The 23,444-nt window shown below is 38.1% G+C and overlaps 1 protein-coding gene across 8 annotated transcripts in view; it reads left to right on the top strand.

Moving 5' to 3' along the window:
- Window positions 1-23,444, top strand: part of CDK14 (cyclin dependent kinase 14) — a 448,028-nt gene that overhangs the window by 144,750 nt on the left and 279,834 nt on the right. For all 8 annotated transcript variants that reach the window (XM_077174724.1, XM_077174723.1, XM_054640757.2 and 5 more), the window contains 2 exons: window positions 4,334-4,396; window positions 16,772-16,895. In XM_077174724.1, coding sequence (XP_077030839.1) covers window positions 4,334-4,396; window positions 16,772-16,895 — 187 coding nt within the window. The remainder of the gene's footprint in view (window positions 1-4,333; window positions 4,397-16,771; window positions 16,896-23,444) is intronic.

Here is a 23,444-nt window from a genome sequence, read left to right on the forward strand (position 1 = left end):
AGATCAGTGATTCTTAGAATTTTTTTTTGTCTTTGCTTGAAGACCCTATCTGATAAAAGGAAATAATGCCCTATATCTCCTGCATTGCTATGAAATTATTCTTTGTAAAACATGTCAGTAGCATAGGTATAAGCAGGGTAGGAAAACCTGTGAGATTATTTCTGTCTTCAAAGTAGTAAAAAAAAACAGACTCTGCAAGCTGTTTGAGAATAGAAGAAAACCCTGTAACTGTAAAACAGCACAGCTATTTTTCAATCAAGTATCTCCTATTCTGTTCAGTGTGTATGTCTAATGCTGGGAAGGAAAAAAGGTATGAGCTTTTAGGAGTTATCATAATAGACATTTAATGGAGAAACAATGAAAAGGTAGGATAAACCCCATTAATTCTGGACTTTCCTAGCTTTTGAGTTCTTCTCTATGGAAACTTGATTATCTATGCTTATTGTTTTTTGTGTAGCTGTTTTGAGCAGAGGAGTGCTAATTACAATATTTATATATTGTACATATAGGTGTGGGTAAGCTGGTGGAGTGTAAAGAGCAGGAACTAATGGGATTTTGAACTTAAACTAAAATATTAAATGTTCTGTCAGCATGGTATTACTTTGGTGATTTGTGTGTGTTGGGGGTTGACAGTATGGCTGATAGAGCTGTTAAAAACTAGCTTGAAGCAGAATTGGTCTAGCCAGGTCCACTTGGGATCAGAATGTGTTCAATTACTTGGAAGTCTCTGCACTCCATTCCCAGTATGCTGCAGTCCTGTGAGGTGGCCTGGCCCTCTGAGACAGTGCAGAATGGACTGTAAAGGGTGTATTGGTTGGTCTGTTTCTTCTCTTTGTTTCAGTATAGTTTTATGTTATTGCCAATATGTAATTGTATCTTGAATTTTCCTTTAGGGTATCTATTTTATTAGATCAGGGTGGTGACTGCAGCACAGACTCCAGTGTCAGAGTATGTCAGGCTGTATTGGCAGCCACTCTTCCACTTGGGAAAACACGTTGTTTTCCACCTTCAAAACAGCATGAAGAAAAAGACTCCATCTATATAGTATAAATTTCATGGAATACATTAAAAAAATGCTTTCATCCAGCTTGCTCTCTTGTTTTTTTTTCCTAATGCTTTCCTAAACTTGTATTCGTGTTGTCTCCTTCAATGTCAGTTGTGCACACGAGCACTGGAGCAGACACTTTGGCTGCCAAAAGGGAAAACAGGTTTAGAAAGAGCTGTCTCTGCAGCACTGTCAGTTTTCCTAGCTGTACTAATGTTTAATTCAATGTGCATTCAGTCCCTACCTTGGGAAAGAGGAGCAGCTGAGGCTGTCTTTGCTTTGCTGCCACCTTCTTTTTTTTAAAGTGGGGAGCAATGTACTCCAACATTATAAGCTGCTTCCACAGTTCTTCCCATAATGTTTTGTTACATGTATGAGAAAGACTCTTAGTTTTATGAAAGCAAATTGTAGAAAGATTTGAACAGAAAATACATTCAATTTCTCTTCCCCATCTGAATGAAGGTTTGCTACAGATTCTTGTAGCGTGTGTGTAGGGAAAAAAAATAAATGCCAAAAGACGGCAGCACAATTGACTCTGTAAGGTTTCCAGGATTCTGAGGAAGTTGCTGCTTACGCTGACTTTCAGGTAGACGTGTTCAATCAGTTTTTGTAGGTTTTGGTGGTTAAACTGATGGCAGAAGGTTATATCAGGATCCCAGTTGTCTTCATCCTTCGGGTAGGAAGAATAAGCTAATGATGGATAACACAAACATGATGATCATTGATGTTTCTGTATGGAGAAAATGCATCCAAATAGTAACTGAAACATAAGCATAAGAAAATGAGGTTATCCTCACCATTTGTTACAAATATATATAGGAAATAAAAAATATGAGTTATTGCTGTTCCTATAGTTGTGGCTCTGAATAAGATGAAAAGCTTTTGGTGAATAAAAATGTGCAGTTAGTGTGGGTGGACAGGTGGGGCTTCAGGAAGGGGACCTTCAGAAGGGACATTGCGTTTGTCTTTCTCTGATCTGGTTTCTGTCAGCTGGCTGGTTGCAAATTGTAGAAATCAACAGAAGGTGGCGGAGGCAATAAACCTCCCACCTACCAGATTATCTGTTGTTCACAAAGGCTGAAAGATTGAACTGAGGGCAAATAATAAGTCCTTGAGCCAGCCCATGTGAGGGAGCGTGCTGTGCTCAGGGACCACGATGGCTGTGAGGATGGGAGAGTGCTTCCCTGGCCACCCTAATGGGCTTTCTAAAGTGATATTTCAGGCTTTTCCTCAAACATCTGTTGAGCACTGCAGGTGCTAGCACTATTCAAACACTGGCATGTCTCATGAATAACAGATAGCCATTAAAATGAGTGGATTCCCACAAATTTCTTATTTGACACCAGTCATCACCTGTAGTAATGGTGTTTCAGCTGATATTAAGGCAGATTCTTGTGCTGGGATTAGTACTCAGAACATGTTAGTTTATTAAAACAAATGACAAGGTTAGCTGATGACTTTAAGTATGTTTTCTTGGTGTTCATACAGTAACCAAAACAAAAATGTGTAATGTGGTGATGTGTACTGAAGGTTGGCTGGTCCATGGTTTATTGATGCAGTCCCAGAAAGCTTCATTACCACCACAGTCAGTCAAAACACAGAAGACAAAATAGTGCCAAATACTATGAATGAAGTAGAGCATGGAAGAGAGAGAGAATGGGAGAATGGAAGAGGAATTTGTACCTTAAGGCTAAAGATTTTACAGAAATGAGGAATAAGTTCCTAAACTTAAGAATCTTTATGCAAAATGTGCTTCTTTGACACTAGCAATTCACTGGTAGAATATTTTTAATTAGTCTGAAAATTTTCTTTGTAAATGCATTCACTAATTTGTAGACTGTAAATTGAATAATTGCTGTCTGTATCTTGCATTTTGAAATAATCTCTGTTCTGTTTTATGTAGTGTGGTTTGCCTGTTTGAGCATGCTGTTCATTTTGGGATTCAAGCAATTTCCTGTAGTCAGGGCTCTTGCTCTCGTGAAGCCATGTAAGAATTCATGAAAATAGTTGTGCTAATGCAGAGCCTAATAATCCTATGCATCTTCATGTCTTTGCAATGTTAATTCCACATGCACAATGTGTTTTTGTAGTTTGTGATTTCAAAAGCAATTGCGTAGGATAGTTGTGGCTAGAACAAATTTTGTGTCTTGGGTGTGAACTCTGCTATGTATCTGCATAACTCTGCAAAAGAAAGCTAAAGAATACCTCCTGGTTTGGCAAATGTTGCACAGAGACACCACTCTGCTGTGTGGAAGGCAACTTTTGTCCAAAACTCTCACTTTGAAAACTGCCTGTATTTATATGGGCTCTTGTGTATGTGAGGCAGGTATTGCCAAGTAGCTTTTCAAGGAATGTTGGATGATTTTTACCAGATGTGTTCAGAAACCAGATGTGGAAGGCAGAGTCCGTCTCTGAGTATTTGCTGGTTAATCAACTGCATATTTTTGCTTTTTTTATTCTGAACATAATTCCAGAAGCTGAGTTGTGCAAGCACATTAGAGAAGCAACATGCCATTTGTCTGAAACTCTGCTGCTGAAGTGTAGAAATGTAAGAGAAGAATTCAGAGAAAAGTGTTTCCATAGTAAAAAGTATAAATATTTATTCATTAAAAATAACATGAATCTATGCATTGCAAACCTTCTTTTTTTTTTTTTTTTTTTCCTGAAGAGGTTTCATGGGGTTTTATGTTTGCAGGAAATATAGGTAACTATGAAGTGAAAACTTAGGTTTGAATTTTCCATGATGTTCTTTTCTAAAGTATCTGTATTTAATGGCTGTACATGTCCATAATATGTGCTTCTTTTTGAGTTGGAAAATACCATTCAGTACTCTGATATGCAATGCCTTTCAGCTTTTTTTTCTAAACCTTTAACCCATCTTAATCTAGAATCACTATAAAATTATATTTAAAGGGCAATGTTATAATGTGAACAAGGGGAATTGAATGTGAGATTCTTCCTTTAGGTTCATCCTCTTCTGTCTAGATATTATCTTTGTGGTGCTGATGCTGTCCTTACAAGTTTTAGAATGGTATTAAAATTCAGGTAATTAATCTACCAAATGCAGGGTGTTAGAAGAAATATTAATTTGCAATTGTTGAATATTCATATCAGTTATCAAGGCTGTTAAATGAAATTAGTGTAAAGGTACAAATGTGTGTTGGCACTTGTGTGGCTGAAAAAAAAATCTTATTTTCCATTTGTTATGTCCACTCCTAAGTAGAGGGGTATTTATTACTGCAGTCATATGGATATTAATATAGTTTTCTCCATCTGACTTTCTTTTAGCACACTGATTTATGTCAGTACATGGACAAACACCCTGGAGGGCTTCATCCAGAGAATGTGAAGGTAAGAGTCAAAAAGAGCACACATTCAAACATCCTGCAAATGCAGTAGCAGTAACTTTGCAAAAAATGTCATGTCAGTTGTTTCACAGAAACTGCTAGCTAAAGGGAAAATGCCTGGCAAATTAACTGTACTTTTAAATATTTGTTTTCTTTGAAAATAATTCCAAATTCAAGTATTTGAGCATTCCTGCAGTAGAATTTCTGAGGTTTGTAAAACTGACTCAGAGCCAAAATATTTGAATGCTGTGAATGCTGTTAACAGTGTTGGTAATCCCTCCCCTCCATTTAAACATTTGCTCTTAAGACAATACTGCCCTAAAACCCCAGGGTAAACATGCTTTAGGCTGTCAGTGCTAGATCTTCAGTTAGGTAAGTTAGTGTGGGTTCATCAGGTTTGAGGGAACTGTAATTAATTGTATTAGCTGAATGTCCTGCTTTTTATACAAGCCTATAAAATCTTCCTTAATCTTTTTGCACATTTTCTTGGATGAGATCAGCATTTTCATAGCTGATTTCACTTTGGAATTTTTTTTCCTTCTAAGGTAGAGACTGAGAATCATCACACAGGAAAGAGAGAGTTTATTAGCAGGATTTAATGGAAAGGTAGATGAGTAGAGACTTGATCCAGTTTCTCTTTGGGAAGTCAGCCAAATGATTTTAGCATGAAATGGAAGCCAACCAGATGTGCAGAATATGTTGTGTGTGTATAGATCACTCAGATGATCTTTGTCTTGCAGTCCCATTGTTCTACTTTGGAAGTGTTTAAGTCTTCACTTGTCATACTGGGAACTTTATAACTTACTGAAATGTAAAAGTTCATGAAAACTCTTTTTTTCTGGAACAGCCAGAAAGCCTGTTTGGTTAAAAAAAAAAAAAAAAGAAATTTAAAAAGAGTAAAAAGAGGAAGTATTTTTTCTTCTGCAATAGCTGATCATTGTTGCACATCATGTAGCTTCATTAATTTTCTGTGTTCTTTGAATGAAAAGTGGCATCTACAACATATGAATTTCAATAAGAATTACTGCTATCTAAAAAAATAAGGAAAATTCCTCCTGGATATATTTGGGAAAAAAAGAACCCCAAAACAAACCAATACACTCACAGAAGATGAGTGTAGCACTAAAGGGGGTGAGGTAGGACCTGTTTTTGACCCCTGAAACTTCTGAGCTTTCTTTCCTGCTCAGTTTCCTAAGCAGAGTTTCAGGTGTTAAATGTGCTTGTTAAACCAGGGGGTTGTGTTTCATTTCCCCATGTGGATACTTTCAACTTCATTTCTCTGAGTTTTGGGATAAATGAAGACTGGCTATTAAGATTCTTTGTGCTGCTTCAGATTTGTAAGTCTTGCTCCAAGGCTGCAGTGCTGTGTACCTCAAGGTCTGATATGCAGTAGTTGTTGTAGCCCTGCTAAAAAAGACATAATAATTCAAATATTTGTACTTTTATATAACCACATTGGGCCCAGTGAGCTTGCCTTTGAGGAGGATGGATATAGACACATTGTTTGGCTTGCTGGTACATCACTCCTCTGAATCCTGAGATACCTGTCATTTAAAACAGGAGCCTCAGAGGGAATGGCAGCAGCAGCATTTCCCTTTCAGATTTTGCTGCATGTATTCCTGTGGCTATCTGTACCATTTGTCAGTGCTCAGAAACACCTTTGAAGCTTATAGACACATTAGAAATATTTATTTGAGTAGCTAAGTGTAGAATCCTGATGTACTGCTGGTTTAAGTTTTTTTTAATTCCCAATGGATTTTTTAGTAAGAGTGGAAGGTGGCGGGTGGGGGAGAAAAGAAAAAAAACTTGGAAGTTGGAGTAGATCAAACTTCAATCAACAGATGAAACATGAGCAGTCCCATTGAATAATTTACTCTTTTTTTCCCTTAAATAATACTGATGAAAATCAGTTACATATATTTAGAAGTCTCTCTTGCCAGGCCAGCAACAAAGGCTAGTCCTAATCATGCAGTAATTACTAAAACCAGGCATGATGATTTGAGGTCCTACCATTTTAATGAATGAATCAGCCTGCTTGGGAATTTCAGTGCAATACCTGCTCTCAAGGCTGAATTAAAAATAGCCCAAGAGAGTGATTTCTTTGGCTGGGAGGACAGAAACCCAGTCACATATGCTAAAAATTCCCAGACTTTCACCAGCATACCAAACTAATATCTTGTGCTGCTCTTTTGTTTCAGAGGAAGTAAGATGGTTATTTCATAACAGTTTCATTTTAATGCTCTGTTGTGCTGTACTCCGTTTGTTGACTCATGCAGCTGGGGATCTGAGACTTTACCACCTTGTTTTGGTTTTAGCTTCTGGACAATATGTCTGGTTCCACAGCTGATTTCTAAGGGTTAAACTGAGCTATATGAATTAGCCTTCTCTCCCTGCCAGCCTCTTCTTTCTAGAGGTCCTTCAGTAATTTCACTTTTTAGACTTTTGGACCCTGCTTGTTCAGAATCAGTGGTTATGTGATCCCTAAATCCATTTTAAAAGCTTCCATTCAAGCAATTATATTCCAGTAGCAATAAATTAGTCTTGGCTCTCTGGGGCAAGCCATTGATGCTCTCCCAGCATGACAAAAGACCCCCTGCCTTTTAATTTTGTTCTTGAGGGAAGTATTGCCTATTGATGGATATTCCTTTCTGGCTTGTTGCCAGTTATTATAAATACAAACCCACATAAGCACACATCTTTCTTTTTCCAAAGAATATGTACAGTAGTTCCTGTTAAACAGTATTTTATAGGAAGGCAGATGCAAATTACATCTTGCCTTCTATAGGATATCTTCAGCTTAATTATATTTCTGAATTTTCTCTGTATTTGCAAGGTAAAAACAATGCTTGTTCCCTTAGGCTTACTTTTAAATGAAGACTCATAAATAGAATAAAAATCTAAATTACTTTGATGGACACACATATTGTTGTCCCCTCAGGTACTGTGCTTGACATTGCCTTTCTTTGTGGCTTTAAATAGGCTATTTGCTGTCACTTAACTATTTTAAATAAAGACTGAGCAGGATATTGTAAGTATGTGTAAGTATAAAGAAGAATGTCTCAGCTGACAGTTATAGAAGTCCAGGGACAGTACACTTAGGCAAATCAAACAAGTATTAGGTTTAGCATTTTTATTGGTATGTCTGTATTGACACATAATAATTCCAGGATTTTATAATTTGTGGGTGAAGGCGCAAGTCTTACAAATAACGTCAGGCTTTAAACCCTTCCAGGAATTTGTGTGTGATGCTGAGATATTGTTTTAAAAATGCCTGGCCCTGGTAATGTTAAACCAGTCATTCTGATAACATAATTGCAGTCAAGTACCTGAAACATTTTCATCAGCTTGAAGGGAAATTGGCATAAAGCAGTTGTTTCAGTCCATATATTCTGCAGACTCCATTAGGTCCAAATATACAATTATTTACCTCTTTGGCAGCCAACAAACTTGCCTGTCTAGCACTTATATATATAACTATGTATTCATATTCTGTGTACAGTGTTAGAGATATTGAGGAAAAGGGTAATCAGTTAATAATTCCCTGTATAGTACACATGGCCTCATCTTCTCCTGTCTGGTTTAAAAGATGTCTTTCTCAGTTTTTCCACAATTGAAGGCAAGCAATAAATCTTAAGTACATGGCCCCACATATAATTATGTTTCTGCTGGAAGCTACTGCTGCAGCCCTGTCCATGACTGGAAATAGGAATTGATTTATATGTGTACTGTGTGGTGCTTGCCAAGCTGCAAAATGTGCTATTGCAAACTGAGGTACAAGATTTGCTCCTGACTCTCCCTGTGCTGTTCATCCTGGCATAGACTACTGAAATCTGTACTCCTGGCTGTCTTTCCTACAGATGTTGCAGCCTTTAGAGATAGTTCATGCTCAATTGGAACATCTGGATTGCTTCCTACAGCAGGAACTCTAACGGGTCAGAGCAACTAGCTGACCCTATCAGTGATATTTTTTTGTGTTATGATCTTCATTCTGATTTATGTCCCTTTCTAGCTGGTACAGGGCTATTTCCACCAGTCTTTTTTCTTACTTTCTTGGTTCTTCTGAGCCTTTGTTTGCAGTTGTCCATAAAAGGCTCTGGTTTTGTAAATTCATAATTTCAGTGTCTTTTTATTTGTGCATTTCAGCATGTCCTGTGAAAATGTAACTGTTCTTAGCTTCTTCTAATATTTGAAATATCACCTTTATTTTAACTTTGTGTTTTACTCCACATTACTACATTCCCAATAATGCACATAAATTTGTCTTTATGCCTTGATGCATTTATTTTATAACTGAGTTTGTTTACTGTAACTCCTATTACTGGTAGAATAAGTGGAGCAAAGGCTTGCATCTGTCATGCCTGCATTGCTTGTGTCCCTGCCTTAAAAATAAATCTATTAATGAAAGCTGATTTGCTTCTTAATCAGTGATGCTGCCTTGAGATAGTTGAAGTCTTTTGAGAAAAGCATCCAGAATTTTTTCCCTCTGCCTTTTTTCTTCTACTTGCAGTGTTAGAGGTAATATCGATTTGCATGAGTATTTGGCAGAAAAAACCCTCATCTCTGGCAATATAAAAAGACACTTGCATCTGACCCACTGTTCCTTAATCCAGGAACACCAGTCTGAATGACAACAGGTTTTCAAGCAGACAAAAACTGTCCCTGTCTCTTAATTGCTTGCAAAATCTTTTACTCCAGGCAACTTGGAAGCCTCCTGTAGTCTGCTGTGACCAGAGGGGGAAGGAACTTGCAGTTTGTTCTTATTCTATCTGATTTTTCTGCACTGATTTGTTCTTCTCCCTGGGCACCTTTTCTCTTCCTAGGGCCAAAATGTGTTAAGAAGAAATAGGCAAGACCCTCTTGTTGAGCTTTGCATGCAGGCAACAAGAATATTCAGCCTTCTCCCAGGAGCCTTCAAGACTTCATCTCTTACCCATCTCAATTCTGAGCCTTCCCTTCTCCTAGGAAGCAGGGTATAGCAGTCTTCTGGGCATAATGAATGGGTATTTTTGAAGCAAAACCTTAACTAACTAAGCCCTACCCCCACCAGAATATTTTAAAATGTGTTTTATCACTTCAATACTGAGTCAGGGCAAAATGAGGATTGGGATTTGGGTACTAAGTTTCCTAGGGCAGCCCAACAATCTCTGTAAAAATATGCTTATGTTTCAGCAAAAAATATAATTAGTTCATCTAAAAACTATAAAAAGATATTTTAAAAGGAATGTATTAGACATTATAGTAATTATTGACACATAATGGGATGCTGCAACATTTTTCTGTGCTAAATGTTCAAGAAGAGGTCAGTAAACTGTATAGCAACTATATAGCTAAAAATCCAGATATGATAAAAATATTGTATTTGTTAAATCAAGGGTTTAATGGTCTCCATAAAATTGGATTGAAAGTGTTGATATACACTGGGTGTTAAATGATATTATCTGAAATCTCTGGAACTTAGTAATTTATGGTATTCATGTATTCCTTGCTGCACTGTAGTACTGTGAGCATTGTCCTTAACTAATGGTTGCAGTTGTTGAAGTCGAATCTGTTTTTGTCAGATGAGTAATTTTGGCATTTAATAACTAATGTGAAAATTAATAATCTGAGTCAAAGCCATAGGGTAGTTGTCATCTGATGTCTTCTGTAAGCATTAATATTTATCACTGAACTGATTACAGCTTTAGGATGGTCTGAAGCACAAAGGGCAGGGAAGCATTCAGAACATGCAAAGATTGGGCAGCTCCCGTGTCGTATCCATATGAGGTTTACTGCACTTAGGTGAAGCTGCCTGAACTTTGGCAGTAGCAGAGTGTTGCACACTGCCTCTTGCTAAGTAGTAGCTACATTTATTAATAGTAAGATACAAACCCATGTGCTTGTTAGAAAAGCATAATACCTGAAAAGTAGGATAAAAAAATGCTTTAGGCTTTACGTTGCAGTTGTGTTGACAATGTAGGCTTCCCTAGCATGTTTCTGTTTTCTTTCTATTGGGTGATTGTATCAACATCTGTGGCATGGACAGGAGGTTTGTGCTCCCCCTTTTCTGTGGGGAGACATTTGTTGGATTGCATGGGCAGTCCTGCATCCCCACGTGGCAGAGACATGTTACATGATGTAGGGGAAGCTGTGGTGTGTGAGCACCTGTGTGTAACTAGAGGTGTCCAACCAGGAGGTTGAGTGCCATAGAAGTAGGTGCACAGGAAGTAGACAATGAAACTGTGGTAGTAGATCCAGCTGTGATAAATTTTCATGTCACTGACTCACTGGGGTTTGAAGAAAACAGTCTTTGACTTTAAGGTGAAAACCTGCTGTGGTAGTCCTTTTAAATTTATCTATTGTTACTGGAAGCAAATCGAAACTAATGGCATGCTTTTGAAATCTCTCTCCTACTCACTAAAATTGGTCATGCTGCTGATGTGAAGTTGAATTAAAAGTGTATTTCAGCAGATATGTTAAGTAAGAAGTGATGCTGTTTAATGTGGTTGAGAAGGTGCTATTTTTCATTCCTCATTCAGTGAATAAGCAGGTGTGCAGCAGACAGAATAATGTTATGCCAAATTAAGGTCGTCTTTTACACATGGCATTGAAAATTGATTATTTAAATTAGACTTTTTTGTTATCAGACATTAAATATAGCATCAGCATTTCACTCTACTTCATGTCAGTCTTGTCACTTAATGGTTTGATAATATGCACAACTGTGAATGGTTAATGCAGAAACTTCATTAGCATGTTAAAATTCATGCTAGAAGAATGTCACTTTCATAAGTGCACTTGTAATTTATTGTCTCTATGGTCTTCATGATTCTCATAGGGCAAGAACACATGTATATTGTAGGGAGAACATGTCAAGATTTTTAAAATCGGTGAGGCAACAATTGCCGCTGTGACCTACTTCAGCATGGAAGTATGCTGATGAAAGGTAAAAAAGGAGATTGAATTGAATTTATTTTTGCTTTTGCCATTCAGAAGTAAAAACCTGAGTCTTCCACTTACTGAACCTTAGCAGATGACTACAGCTGATCATAAGGGAGTGTCTTTATACTCAGTTAATTAAGCACACCTTCTTCATTGCAAATGACTGTAGTAGTACCCAGAGGGGACAAAAAAATGATTAAAACAGCATCAAAGAGAATAGGAGTTAGCAAATTAACACACCCCAATCTCTTTCCTTTGCAGTTCTACTGGAAATAAGTGGGAAAATCTGTATATATACATTTTTAAAGCAATGATGCAATTAACATTTCCAGTGGCTGTATCATATGTATTTCTGTGTGACATTAGACTCTAGACTCTTGTGTAAGGAATGCAGGAGCAAGTTAGAAGCCTTTATAAAAGCACTGGATTGAAGTGGATTGTTTTAAAATTCTTTTGGAGGGAACTCAGTTGATTCCAGGGAAGGCAAACAGGAGGAACCTTTTTGTGAGATAAATCTTATTATGATCCTGAAAATCCTGCAGAATCAATTACCTAATAATTTTTACTCAGATTTTCCTTATTCATACAGATGCAAATTTGTCTCAAGTCAGTACTTTCTTCCTGGAACTTCTTCTGACAATTTGAGCAACAGAGTCTACAAAACTTTGACCTAAAAAGTGCAGTATTTCCCCAGGTATTAGTTAGAAGTGAAAACTGGATTTTATCTTGTGGTTATTATCCTGGTTTAGAAGAGGGAAATGAATAGCAAACCAAGAGTGATAAAAAAGATTGTGCTTGATGAGGTTTTGACATGCCAGCAGAAGTCAGAGGGACATTTCTCATTGCTTCTGTGATAGTTATAGCATATTACCAGGTAGTTTTTTCTAGTATAATGATTTAAAACAAGTAGTTCTAAGATTCCTGAACAGTTTAGTGAACCCAAATGGAACTGAATAATGTGTTTGGTTCTGTTTATTTCCAAGGCTGTGAGATGGCACTGTAGTGATTTGTTATCTCCTTTTGCCATTTTAATTAGCCAATAATGTACAGAAGCCTGTACTGTCCTCTGGATGATAGGGAGAACTTCATTGGTTGCAAGCATGAGATACAATGTCCCAAGTTTAGTTTCTTTTACTGGTATTTTTAGATCTGATGGCCTAATAAGACTACATATGATTTTATTGATGCTGAATACACACTTGGGAATTCAGATGACTGTGTGATACCCAGGCTGTGTGCTTTGATATGTAGGGCAAGCAGGAACATTTGTGTAATGAGTGTTGGGTGATAATAAAGCCTGTGTGGTATTGTGTATTATTTTTCAAAAGTAGCTATACTAATAGAGCAGTACGCGCTTGCTAAAGGAAAGATATTAATTCAGGTTTGATTTCAGCTTTCTCCTGAAATCATGTTAACTCCTGTTCCAGATTATCTCAGCCTTTTTTGCAGAGTTTTGCTGCCAAGAGAGCAGAACCAAGAGTTTTGTGCATCTTCTGTAAGCTAAAAAGTTCTTTGTAGCTTTCTAGTTCTGTGTAGTTTTCTACTTCTGTATCCAGGGCCAGGTCCTCTATTCCCAAAATGCAACATGAATTAAGGGAGCTTAAATGAAGAAAATAGTTTAGAACTCCCTCTTTGCCATTACGGAAAGTCTTAAAAAAGGCCCCCACAGGCATCGTTATTCTGTCCTTTTGGCAAGCATCCTTTCTTCATTGGGGTCCTCAGTGCCTCAGCAGAGTCTGTGTGGAAATGGTACATTTTCCAGAGAATCTCCCTAGGCATGTTGTGGATTTCTGCTTTTCTCTTACCCCAGTATCCTTTGCCAGAAATTCTCTACCATATCTGGTAATGGAGGGCAACTGTGTGGAGTCATCTGAGTACTTTACACAGATCACTTGTACACGAGTGTTCCCCTTCAGCCATAGACTGGAAAGAGCTTTCTGAACCTAAGTCAGTCAGTGTCAGCTACTCTCAATCCCACCCTTTAGATGTGTTTTGCATCGCCTGTGTCAGTGTCTAACTCACAAGCTTGTTCAGAGGCCACCAGGCAGTGAAGCATTCTGCAGCACGTGGGCCACCGGGCAGCCATTGCATGTCTGCATGTAAGGCTCTAGGTTGTGCACTCAGCCAGACTCATTAGAACACCAGGAAAGCTGGGCTCTTCATCCACATAGCTACGAGTCTCAGAAAATGCTGTATTCTAAAACTACTGCGGGCATTTGGTCAAATGTTGCATATAGCTCAAATGGTTATCCAGGCATTACACTTGAAGGACTGTGTAGGTGCTAACTCACCCCTTTGAGGGCTTTCTCTTGTATGTTTTAAGAATTGCTAATGTTCTTTTAATATCACAGTCCATAAACCCTGAATTAGCTTTGACCTGCATGCATTTTTCTTGCTGACAATGAAAAGTCTTCGTTAAAATATGCTGCTCATTAAAGTGAGAGCTGCATAACAGTCTGGGAAAAGAGGTATTTTTTTATGACTGAAAGAAATAAGCAAGACTTGAAGCCACAAGTGTTAAGGTTTTTTTGTCTGAATGTAGTGTTGGGCTTCCTAATACTAAGCTTTGCTGAAAACATGACTTCTAGGGACAAATCCCTGTCCTGTGTTCTGTCTTCTTCAAACACAATGACCTTTGGCATTTTATGAGCCTAATTTTATTATCAAAACCTTTGTTCCTACTAATAAGCTAGAAACTGTACACAAATGATGTCTTAGTGAATGATGTCTTAGTTTATTTATTGCAGGTTATTCAATACCTATACAGCCTTGTGTATGACCATGCAAATACTAAAATTACCAACATAAAAGGTAACGAGCTGTGAATCTGTCTTGATTTTACCATCCCAATCAACCTGTTGAAATACATGGTGAATTTGCCATTGACTGCAGCTGCCATCCTGGGGCCTTGGGAAGTGGCAGCTCCATTGCTTGTTTAAAACCCCTGAAAAAAAACCCAGGCTGAGGTTTCATGGTGATTGGAATAGAGTGAGGTGGTGGAAGGATCAAGTAAGATGAGAGTATGACCATGATAAGACGTATGTAGATTTCTGGGTATATGGGTAAGGATTGATGGTTCCTCATCTAGGATTCATTTTTGTCCTTGTGAAGTTAATGCAGACAATCTGGAAAGAAAATGGGTTTCTTAGAGAAGGCTTTCCTCAAGATCAGGGGTATGAACTTGACTGTGAGAGGGCAGAAGTACTTTGTGAGGAAGCAGAAACATTTTTTTTCAATTCATCTTTTCCTTTTGTGGGCTGGGAAACTATTGGAAATGGAGAGGCCTCCCTTGGTGTTTTCTCATCCCAAACAATCTCAAAGGTTTGCAGAATGCTTTGCTGCCAGATTTTCGGCTTGTGTTCACGTAAATCTTTTCACATTTAAATTATAAAAACAAAGGGGAAGAGAAAAAGAGAAAGCAAAAAAACAATATTTGAGTTTACCCTGTAATGAATTCAGGAAGTTTTTTTTCCCCTTCTCTTCCATGAGCTTCCTCCAAGGAGGTGTGAGTGAATTAATTAACTTTTGGAGAAGGTATTTAATGAGTACAGCATGTCTACAAGTTTGGAATAAAACTACATTCCAAAGCTGTCCTCAAGAGCAGATGTTTATTCCGTTTAGCTGTGAAGTGTTGGGCATTTTTTTTAGCACATTATGTCAAATCACTTGACTCTTTTCACTAAATCCAAGTGAAAGACATTAATAAATATATTTTGAGTTATTATAAAGATTACAGTGCTGTAAGCTACCATGATAATTGAAATTTTTTTGCATATTTAAAAATAATGTTTGAAGTTAAATGCTATTGATTTATCCTGGCAAACTGGTTATTTTGCCCATCTTTTTATTTTAAAAAATGTATTATTTTGAAGTAATTTAATAGAATTAAATTGATATTTTCAGGCTGTAATGAAAACTATTCTGCTTCTTGCTCTTATTAAAATAGTTTTTATGTACTATGAATTCCACTTTAACCACAATTCAAAAAGGAATGTGCATGTTACTTATGACTTTCCTGCTATTCTTTGTTCCTGTACTTTGCTATTAGGTTTCCTCAGCACACTGTTAGACCCTACCCTGGCAAGAAGGTGATTGATATGGCTCTTTGTGCCCTGGCTAAATAGCTAAACATAGAGTGCATTGTGTCTGCACCCAGGGAAAAAAATGAAATGCAATTAAATTCATTTCACCTTCAGTAACATGACATTTCTGTTTCTTTCATGTCAGCCTTTATTCTCTTCTATAATCAGATTTTGTAACCCTTTTTATAATGTCTCTTCACTTCAGTAATCACTGAATAGGATGCTTGTTTTGCAAGTTAATTAGAAATTCTCGTGTGCCTGAGTTGACTTTTTCCCAATCTTTGGGGTGGTTTCCACACCTTCCTAGAGAGCACATTTCACTGTCCTCTGAGCTGTGAGGCACAGAGTCCATACCTGCTCTTGAATTCTCCGTGTTTAGCTTTGTGTTCACATCTAGAAACTGAAGTATTTCTTAAAACATATCAGGGAAAAGGAAGGGTCCCTGCATTGGGATAGGTTCTTCATAACTGCAAAGAAAACTCCTGGGAGTTGATTCACCCTTTGTGTTGACAAAACCCATGACGGGTTACACAGCCCTTCCCAGCAAGTGTCTGAAAGGATGCAAGAGAATGATGCTTGCAGGAGATGGAAAGGGGAGGACAAAAGATCCTCTTCATCCAGCTCTTTGTTCATAATTGTAAATTACAGAATAAACAATAGTAATGCTTAGATTTAGGAGTAAGCATTTATAGAATCCAGGGAAGGACTCTAAGAAACTAGGAGATGGTGAGTTAAGTTTCTATCTAAAATTACCTTTAAGACTATTGCAAGTAGGTTTCAAAAGTCATCTTTAGGTTCAGTGAGAGTTATTATTTCCTAATGAAAAATACATAAGAAACTCCCATTAAAATAGACTTTGAGGGATAAAATCTATTTTACTTGCAGATTTCCTTGGGTACACAGGCATTATTGTTATACTATTAATTTCTTCTTTGTTTTAGCTTCAGTGTTCCATCCCCCAGCCTTATCTCCCCATCCCTATCCACCCTGTACTGTTGTTGCCTATAATTAGTGAAGATACACATCTGTCTTCAGGCTACAACCTAATCTCTAAGGCCATATGGGTAAATGGAATATAATTATAATTTGGTAGAAACCAAGCCTTCTGCACATGGTTGTATTGCTCTCATTCTTTTTAAAGCAGTCAAATTGAATCTATGACATAGTAGGGCTTGGAGGCTGGGTTTAGTCCTTGCAAAGTAAGTATATTTCAGATGGAAATTTCATTGTGTTAAATTTGGGTGGGAATTAGCCAGTTTGGGAGGAATTCTGACACAATGTTACCGCAATGTGCAAGCACCCTGCATATCATGAAGAAATCACCTGTGGTTATATGCAAAATATTAACAGAGGTCATTTTTTGTCCCCCTCTTTTTCAGTTATTTTTATTTCAGTTGCTGCGAGGACTGTCTTACATCCACCAGCGTTACATTTTGCACAGGGACCTGAAACCACAGAACCTTCTGATCAGTGACACGGGGGAGTTAAAGCTGGCAGACTTTGGTAGGCAAGCAGTTAATTACAAGTATCTTATAATGTTGTAGGAATGTCAGACAGATGGTTCCATTGATTTCTCTTTCCCGCCACCCTATTCCTTAGACACACCTTCTTCATTGTAGATAATTGCACATTTTTCTCTTGAGTGAAGAAATTGATTATGGTCAACAAAATGCTTGATTAAAAGGGAGCAAGTGAAAAACAAATACCTACTCCAGTTCTCTCAAGGAAGATAATGCTGAAAGTATTTCCATTTTATTTACCATGAGACCTCTGAATTAGAATTAAAAATCTTCAAAAAAAAAACCAAAAAGGTAGAGAGAGACCTCAGGAAATATAAACTGTATGAAAAGCACAATCACTTTATGGAAGCAGCTCTAGGGTTGTGGAGGTCTGGATTAACTTTCATTAAATGGTCATTGAAATACACTGGAAGGACACAAGTGTTCCTTCTGTAGAATAAAGGACACTAGGATCACCTAGATTGCTTTCAGTATCCATTAGTTCTTTCTGGGGAAGCCTTAGATGGAATATAAAGTCAGGATAAATTATCCTGAAATCTTAGCCTTTGGCCTATTTTTAAATTTTTAAGCCATTTTCTAGTGGCTACACCAAGGCAAGTACTCCTTCCTCTGAAAACCATTGTGAATGCAGATGTGGAAAATGGCAATATTTTTCTTTAGTGATTTTCACAAAAGGTTGTAGGAATTTCTTTCTTTCCTGCAGGTCAGCTTCTCAGTTACTGATTCCAGCAGTACTTTTGAAGTAAGTGAAAATGTGACCTATTGGCTTTTAAAAAATGTCTTTAATTTTGACTGCTATCCACATCATGCTTCACATTTCATGCAGCAGCAGTAATGAGGAAGCCTTGTGTGCTAATTGGCAATTTCACTGTTAATGTAGTCGTGAGGTTTTGTCTTTTAATTAGCGTTACTGCAATTAACAGCTCAGTGTGTATTTGCTATGCTGGAGAAGGGAACAGGACTTAAGGTGGACACAGCCCACAAGGACTTGGTTGGCCTTTGAATTGTCGGGCAATTATAGAAATAGTATTAGAAGCACTTGTCTCCTGGTTTACATATGATTCTTTGCTGTCATTTTTCAAAACTTGCTGTTTTTTGAAATAAATGCTTAAAAACCCCATTCCTGCATGTTGCATTTTATTGTGAGGTTTCATACCTTAAGGATATGAAACAGGTGCATCATTCAGTGTTCTTGCAGTGAAATATGAGTTAACCCTCTGTTGAAGTTGTTGTGCTGTTTAATAGTTGTGTTGTATAATTTATATGCAGAGAACCCTATGAACTAATCTGACTTCCACGTATCCCCATATTATAAATTTTTCGAGAGGTTGTAAAAATGGTTCTCTAGATTTGGTGGATGCTGGAAACCATAAAAGATCTCACAAATTCTTTTGTATGTAAAATGCTTCCTACAGTGTGGGGCTGGGTTGCTGAAGCTCTATGGCTTGTGTGGCTGGGGAGAGGGAGGCTGCAAACTTTTTTGTGTGTTTTTAAGAAAAAAGAAAACAACCTGCCTTTTGCCAGCACTATTAAATGCATTGCTGGAGGTGTGAACCAATTAATGAAAAGTCCAACTCAGACACGAGTTGACTCTGGCTGTGTTGCCTGGTGCTGCCAGAGAGCAGAGGACAAGGTGGCATGATGGTTTGTGCCTTGCTGTAGTAGGAAATATAACTATCTATCACTTCTAATGAAATTGTTGCCTCATTGTAGCACCAGGCTAAATAGCCCAGTGATGACATGAAAGGCAGGATTTTCACAGCTCTGTGTAGGCAGGAGTTTAAGGTTGACCATTGTGCATGGTTTTGCTAGAGGAACTAGAAATGTATAAGTTCAACCAGAAAGAAATACACAGTGGTAGAGACATGAATATATAATATTGTGCAGAAGATATTTTTTCCCTTTTAAGTTTGCCTTGATATAACAGAAACATCTGTGTAATCTACTCTTATACAGGGACAGAAGATTATATATCTCCTTTTTTGTTTAAAGCTAGATTTTCTTTCATGGCTCATGGCCTCATAAAACTGAAAACCAGATGGGTTAAATTTCTCTTCTGAGAACCAAGATGAAAAATTAGAAATGTTGAGGTTCAAGTCTGAAAGGTCATGACCCCTTTCACTGGGATCATGAGAAATGAGAGCACACCTGTGTGCTGTGTGCCCCTGTGCATATTTACTATTTAAATGCTGTATTATTATAGCCTATCTCCCACCTTCCTGGTATGAAGGACTCTTCTTAAACAAGATGTAAAGTACAGTCCTGTTTCTCTCTGTTTTTCTCCCACAAATGACTGATTTGCAATAATGTGCTTGGAAAGGAAGTCAGTTTAGATTGTATACTTGATTAATTGTGTGAGGAGCAGTGTGAAAATTAGAAAGATGGTTGCTTTTCTTTCAAATGCACTCAAGGCAGGAGAGAACCTATCAAGAAATCAGTGTCTGTTAGAGATAGGATTGACTTTGCTAGCATAATAAATACAAAATCCTAGAGCAAAGGCCTTTTAGTCTCTAAGGACAAGACCTTCAGATTTTGGCTTCATAAGTTTACCAAAAATATCAGCGTCATGTCTGAAGTTTTTCATTTGGCGTCAGGCTTATTTAATCCCTTCACTGTAGGATATCAAATACTTAAAAGCAGGCTAGTGGATCATAGTTCTTGAATAAACAAGGTAAAAGAAAGGCTATTCATGTCTGCCAGTGCCTTGCACTGCGGCTGAAAACTGCAGAATCTGTGAAAAACTGTGGGCATGTGTTTTTCTATAGCAGGGCTCCCAGACACACATACTTCACTGTGTGGGAGTGTCTTTGTTCAGATGAACAGCAGTTTGCTTTTCTGTTCATTGTGCTCTAGCTGCTAGGAAATGAATATTTCTGAGAAGACTCAGCGGTCAAATGAAACGGGAGAACAGAAAAGAGAGGCTTTATCAAATTAAAAATGGATGAGCTATAAAAAATGGCTTTATTGAGAAGATATAATAGGGGAGACTACATCATGAGTAATTGTTGCTGTGAAAAATAGTCCTTGAACATCATACCTGCGTTCTTTTTGAAATCTAATTAAGATTCCAGAGGAAAGTCAGGTATATTAGGAATTCTTATGGAATGAAGTGCAAGAATTATTCTTGATCCTATGGTGTGAATTTGGCTGTCTATGAGTTGATTTCCCCTCCTGTCTTAAGTAGAAATACAGTATTTTAAACCTCTAATGAGTAATGCTATAAGAAATTTGTCTCAGCCTTCAACAGAAAGACTCATAATCCTCAGGGGCACCACCCCCTGAGCTGGTAGGCATGGACAGGGAGCAGAACAGAGCCCCTGCAATCCAGGAGGAAGTAGTTAGTGACCTCCTGTGCCATTCAGACCCTCACAAGTCTGTGGCTCCAGATGGGATTCATGTGAGGGCATTGAAGGGGCTGGCAGAAGAGCTCATCAAGCTACTCTCCATAATTTATCTTTGCTCCTGGTTAACTAAGGAGGTCCCAGATGCTTGGAGGTTAGCAAATGTGAAACCCACCTACAGGAAGGGTTGGAAGAAGGATCTGGGGAACTACAGGCCTGTCAGTCTGACCTCAGGAAGGGGGCTGTAAGCATCACAGAGTCCATCTCCTGGCCCTGCCCAGGACAAACCCAAGAATCACACCATGAGTGTACTGGGAAAGCCAACTGATGTCATTGTCAGGCTGCTCTCTGTGATCTTTGACAGACTGTAGATAGAGGGAGGTTCCCAATAAAAGATTGTTTTATCCATTTGCAAGAAGGACAAGAAGGAAGGTCTGAAGTACTGCAGCTTGGTCAACCACTATCCCATAGGAAATAATGGAATGAGGCTTCTTGTAGGTGTGCGTGAAGAAAATGTTTGCCAGTTTTAGTCAAGGTAAATCATGTTAGATCCATGGGATTGCCTTCTGTAATGGAATGAGGAGCTCTGCAGTCTCCCAGTGCCTTAAGAGCTGGTTACCAAGAGCATGGTGGTGGTCTTGAGTGCACAGTGAGAGGATGAGGGATAATGGTCATAAGCTGAAACAAACTGGCTATAAGGAAAGAAATGTTTGGTATGAGAGTACTTCAGCACTGGAGCAGCCCAGAGATGTTATGAAATCTCTGTTTGCTTCCCTTACTGGACTAAGCCTTGAGTAATCTGGCAGATTGAACCAGGCAAATTCTCCTTCTTGTGTGGTTCTGTGACTCACTAAATATCTTGCTTGTTTTGTTTTGTTTCTTAATGATTGGAGATTGGTATTTAGTTATTGTATATGCTGATATAAATCAAGATTGGCTAATCAATTATGTTTGCATGCAGATTATCATACTTGATAAACTCCAGCACCAAGTCCCTAAATAGCTGACAATAATCAGGTGGGAGGTGAGTCCCACCTTCTGTGTGGGACTTTCCAGGAAGGATTTACTCTTTTCCTGCCTTGTGTCATATTCTCTGAAAAGAGCCTCTAGCAATCTAATATTCTGACACCTCCAAGAATAATGTGGACCTTTATTCTGATCATAGCACAGTTACTCTTACATATTCTTTAGTTAAAATAGTCTTTTGCTTTCTGGGTTGAAAAATACATGTTATACTTGTTATTACATATTTTCTGATAAAAGATTTACATAGCTTTGAGGTGACATCACCCACATTTCAATGCACTGAGAATATCATCAGGTCATGTGTGTCAAGAAGAAAACATTTAGACTTGACTAGCATGTGACACAGTAAAAGCACTTCTGAGGCTGTGAGAGAAAGTGGCCAAGTGACTCGTGGGGCCCTTGGCCTGATTCCACTCTGAGATAACCAACCTGCTGCTAGGGTCTGCTTCTCAGAGAATTTCTCATTTGTGAATCTTCCTGCAGCTGCCTTTCCCTGTCATCTCTTCTGTTAGACCTGCAACAGAAGTAAGCTGCTTGAAGTGGGTGAATGTGAAGTTTGAAGACCTGTTTGGTCTCTGTTTGGGATTGTGCAGTTATTTTAAGTGCAAGGCCCTTCTGTGTAATCACATCTTTTAATTAGATGCCATTCTTTTTAGTATGTATGCTGCCTTTTTCTCTGTGCTGTGGCTCTAAGACAGGGTGTATAAACTATGCAGGCACCTGCCTAGCTTAGGTAGATATACATAGCAGGCACACAAGTGCAAAATACAATTTCAAAGTATGGAACAACAGGTTTAGAAGTATTGCTATCTTGAGTATATTTGAAAGGATAGGCAAACTTTATTATTGATAATTTTCTAAATTGAAAAATTTAGAAAATACTTGAATAGATGCTTCCCCTCCCTGCCCCATTTTTTGGTAATTTTAGTAGTTTTAAACAATCTTCAAACTACAGTAACACTACCAACAAATTCCAGTGTTGCATGGTGAGTTGACAAGAAGCATCAGGAACTTAGTGCTTTAATGCTTGTTTCTGTAGTATGAGAGTTGCTCTTTCTCATCTGTGGGAATGGGCTTTGGAGTGGAAAAACAGCATGACATCTTCATGATAATGTCTTTTATTTAGTCTCTCAAATAACACTAACCCTGAAGCTTTTCCCAACTACTTTTTGTTGTCTTTGGGGATCTCTGGATGAGTAAGGATCTGCAGGAGGTCTGTATTATGGTGAAAGTCCTGCCTTAAGCTTTCAGAATTTTGTTAATATAAAGTCCTCTGATGCAGTAAAAGAATCAAGTCAGTGTGATTCAACCATGCATCCTTCTAGATACATAGAATGATAAATAATAGATAGCAGGAGCGAAGAGACTTGAGGATTAAAATAAAGGGAATTATACTCAATGGATTTGCAGTTTAAAACTGCAGCTGAATATTAGAGAGGATGTTTCAATGCATTTCCATATAGATTTTTCTGTGGAGAGCATGACAGTGGTATGTCATGAGGGACAAGGTTATTCCTGTTTAGCTTACTGTTAAAATTGATAAAACTATGTTGACAAGTTGAAAAGAAAAAAGAGGGTTTTTTTTTTTCTTCACAGTAAGAATCCCACAAGGGTTTCTTTATAATGTACTGTATAAAATTCATATGAAAAGTGAATAGCATCAAAGATTGCTTGCATGGATAACTGCAATGTTTTCCCGTGTAAATGTTCCACAGAGTATCAGTTCTTGGAGATGCTGATATAAGGAGTTGTCTCAGTGCCCAAAGAGCTGGTATGATATTGTTGGGGAAGCTTGATGGAATTGTTAGCAAAATTCCTCTGAGAGTGCCTCAAGTTATATAGGCTGGCTCCCTTTGGTTGCCTGGCTTTAAGTGAGACTAATTAGGGCAGCCTATCACAGCCTTTTGGGGTGAGTTGGAGGAGCTGCTGGATCACCCCTGTGGCTGCTGGCCCAACACAGCTCCTGCCCCCACAGCAGCCCTTCTGCAGGCTCTAGAGAAGGGCCAGAAGTTGTCTGGGTGTTGGTTATCAGAGGCTGCTGCTGGTAAAGAAAAAAGAAAACCAGTTTACCCCAAACACAGGTCCACAGACCCCTCTAACACCCTGCCTGTGTTGAATACAGAAAGAAAAGATGTTTCTTTCCCATTTTCTTGTGGGAGGTTGCT

Source organism: Agelaius phoeniceus, chromosome 1 (assembly GCF_051311805.1).
Source record: "Agelaius phoeniceus isolate bAgePho1 chromosome 1, bAgePho1.hap1, whole genome shotgun sequence".
NCBI lineage: Eukaryota > Metazoa > Chordata > Aves > Passeriformes > Icteridae > Agelaius > Agelaius phoeniceus.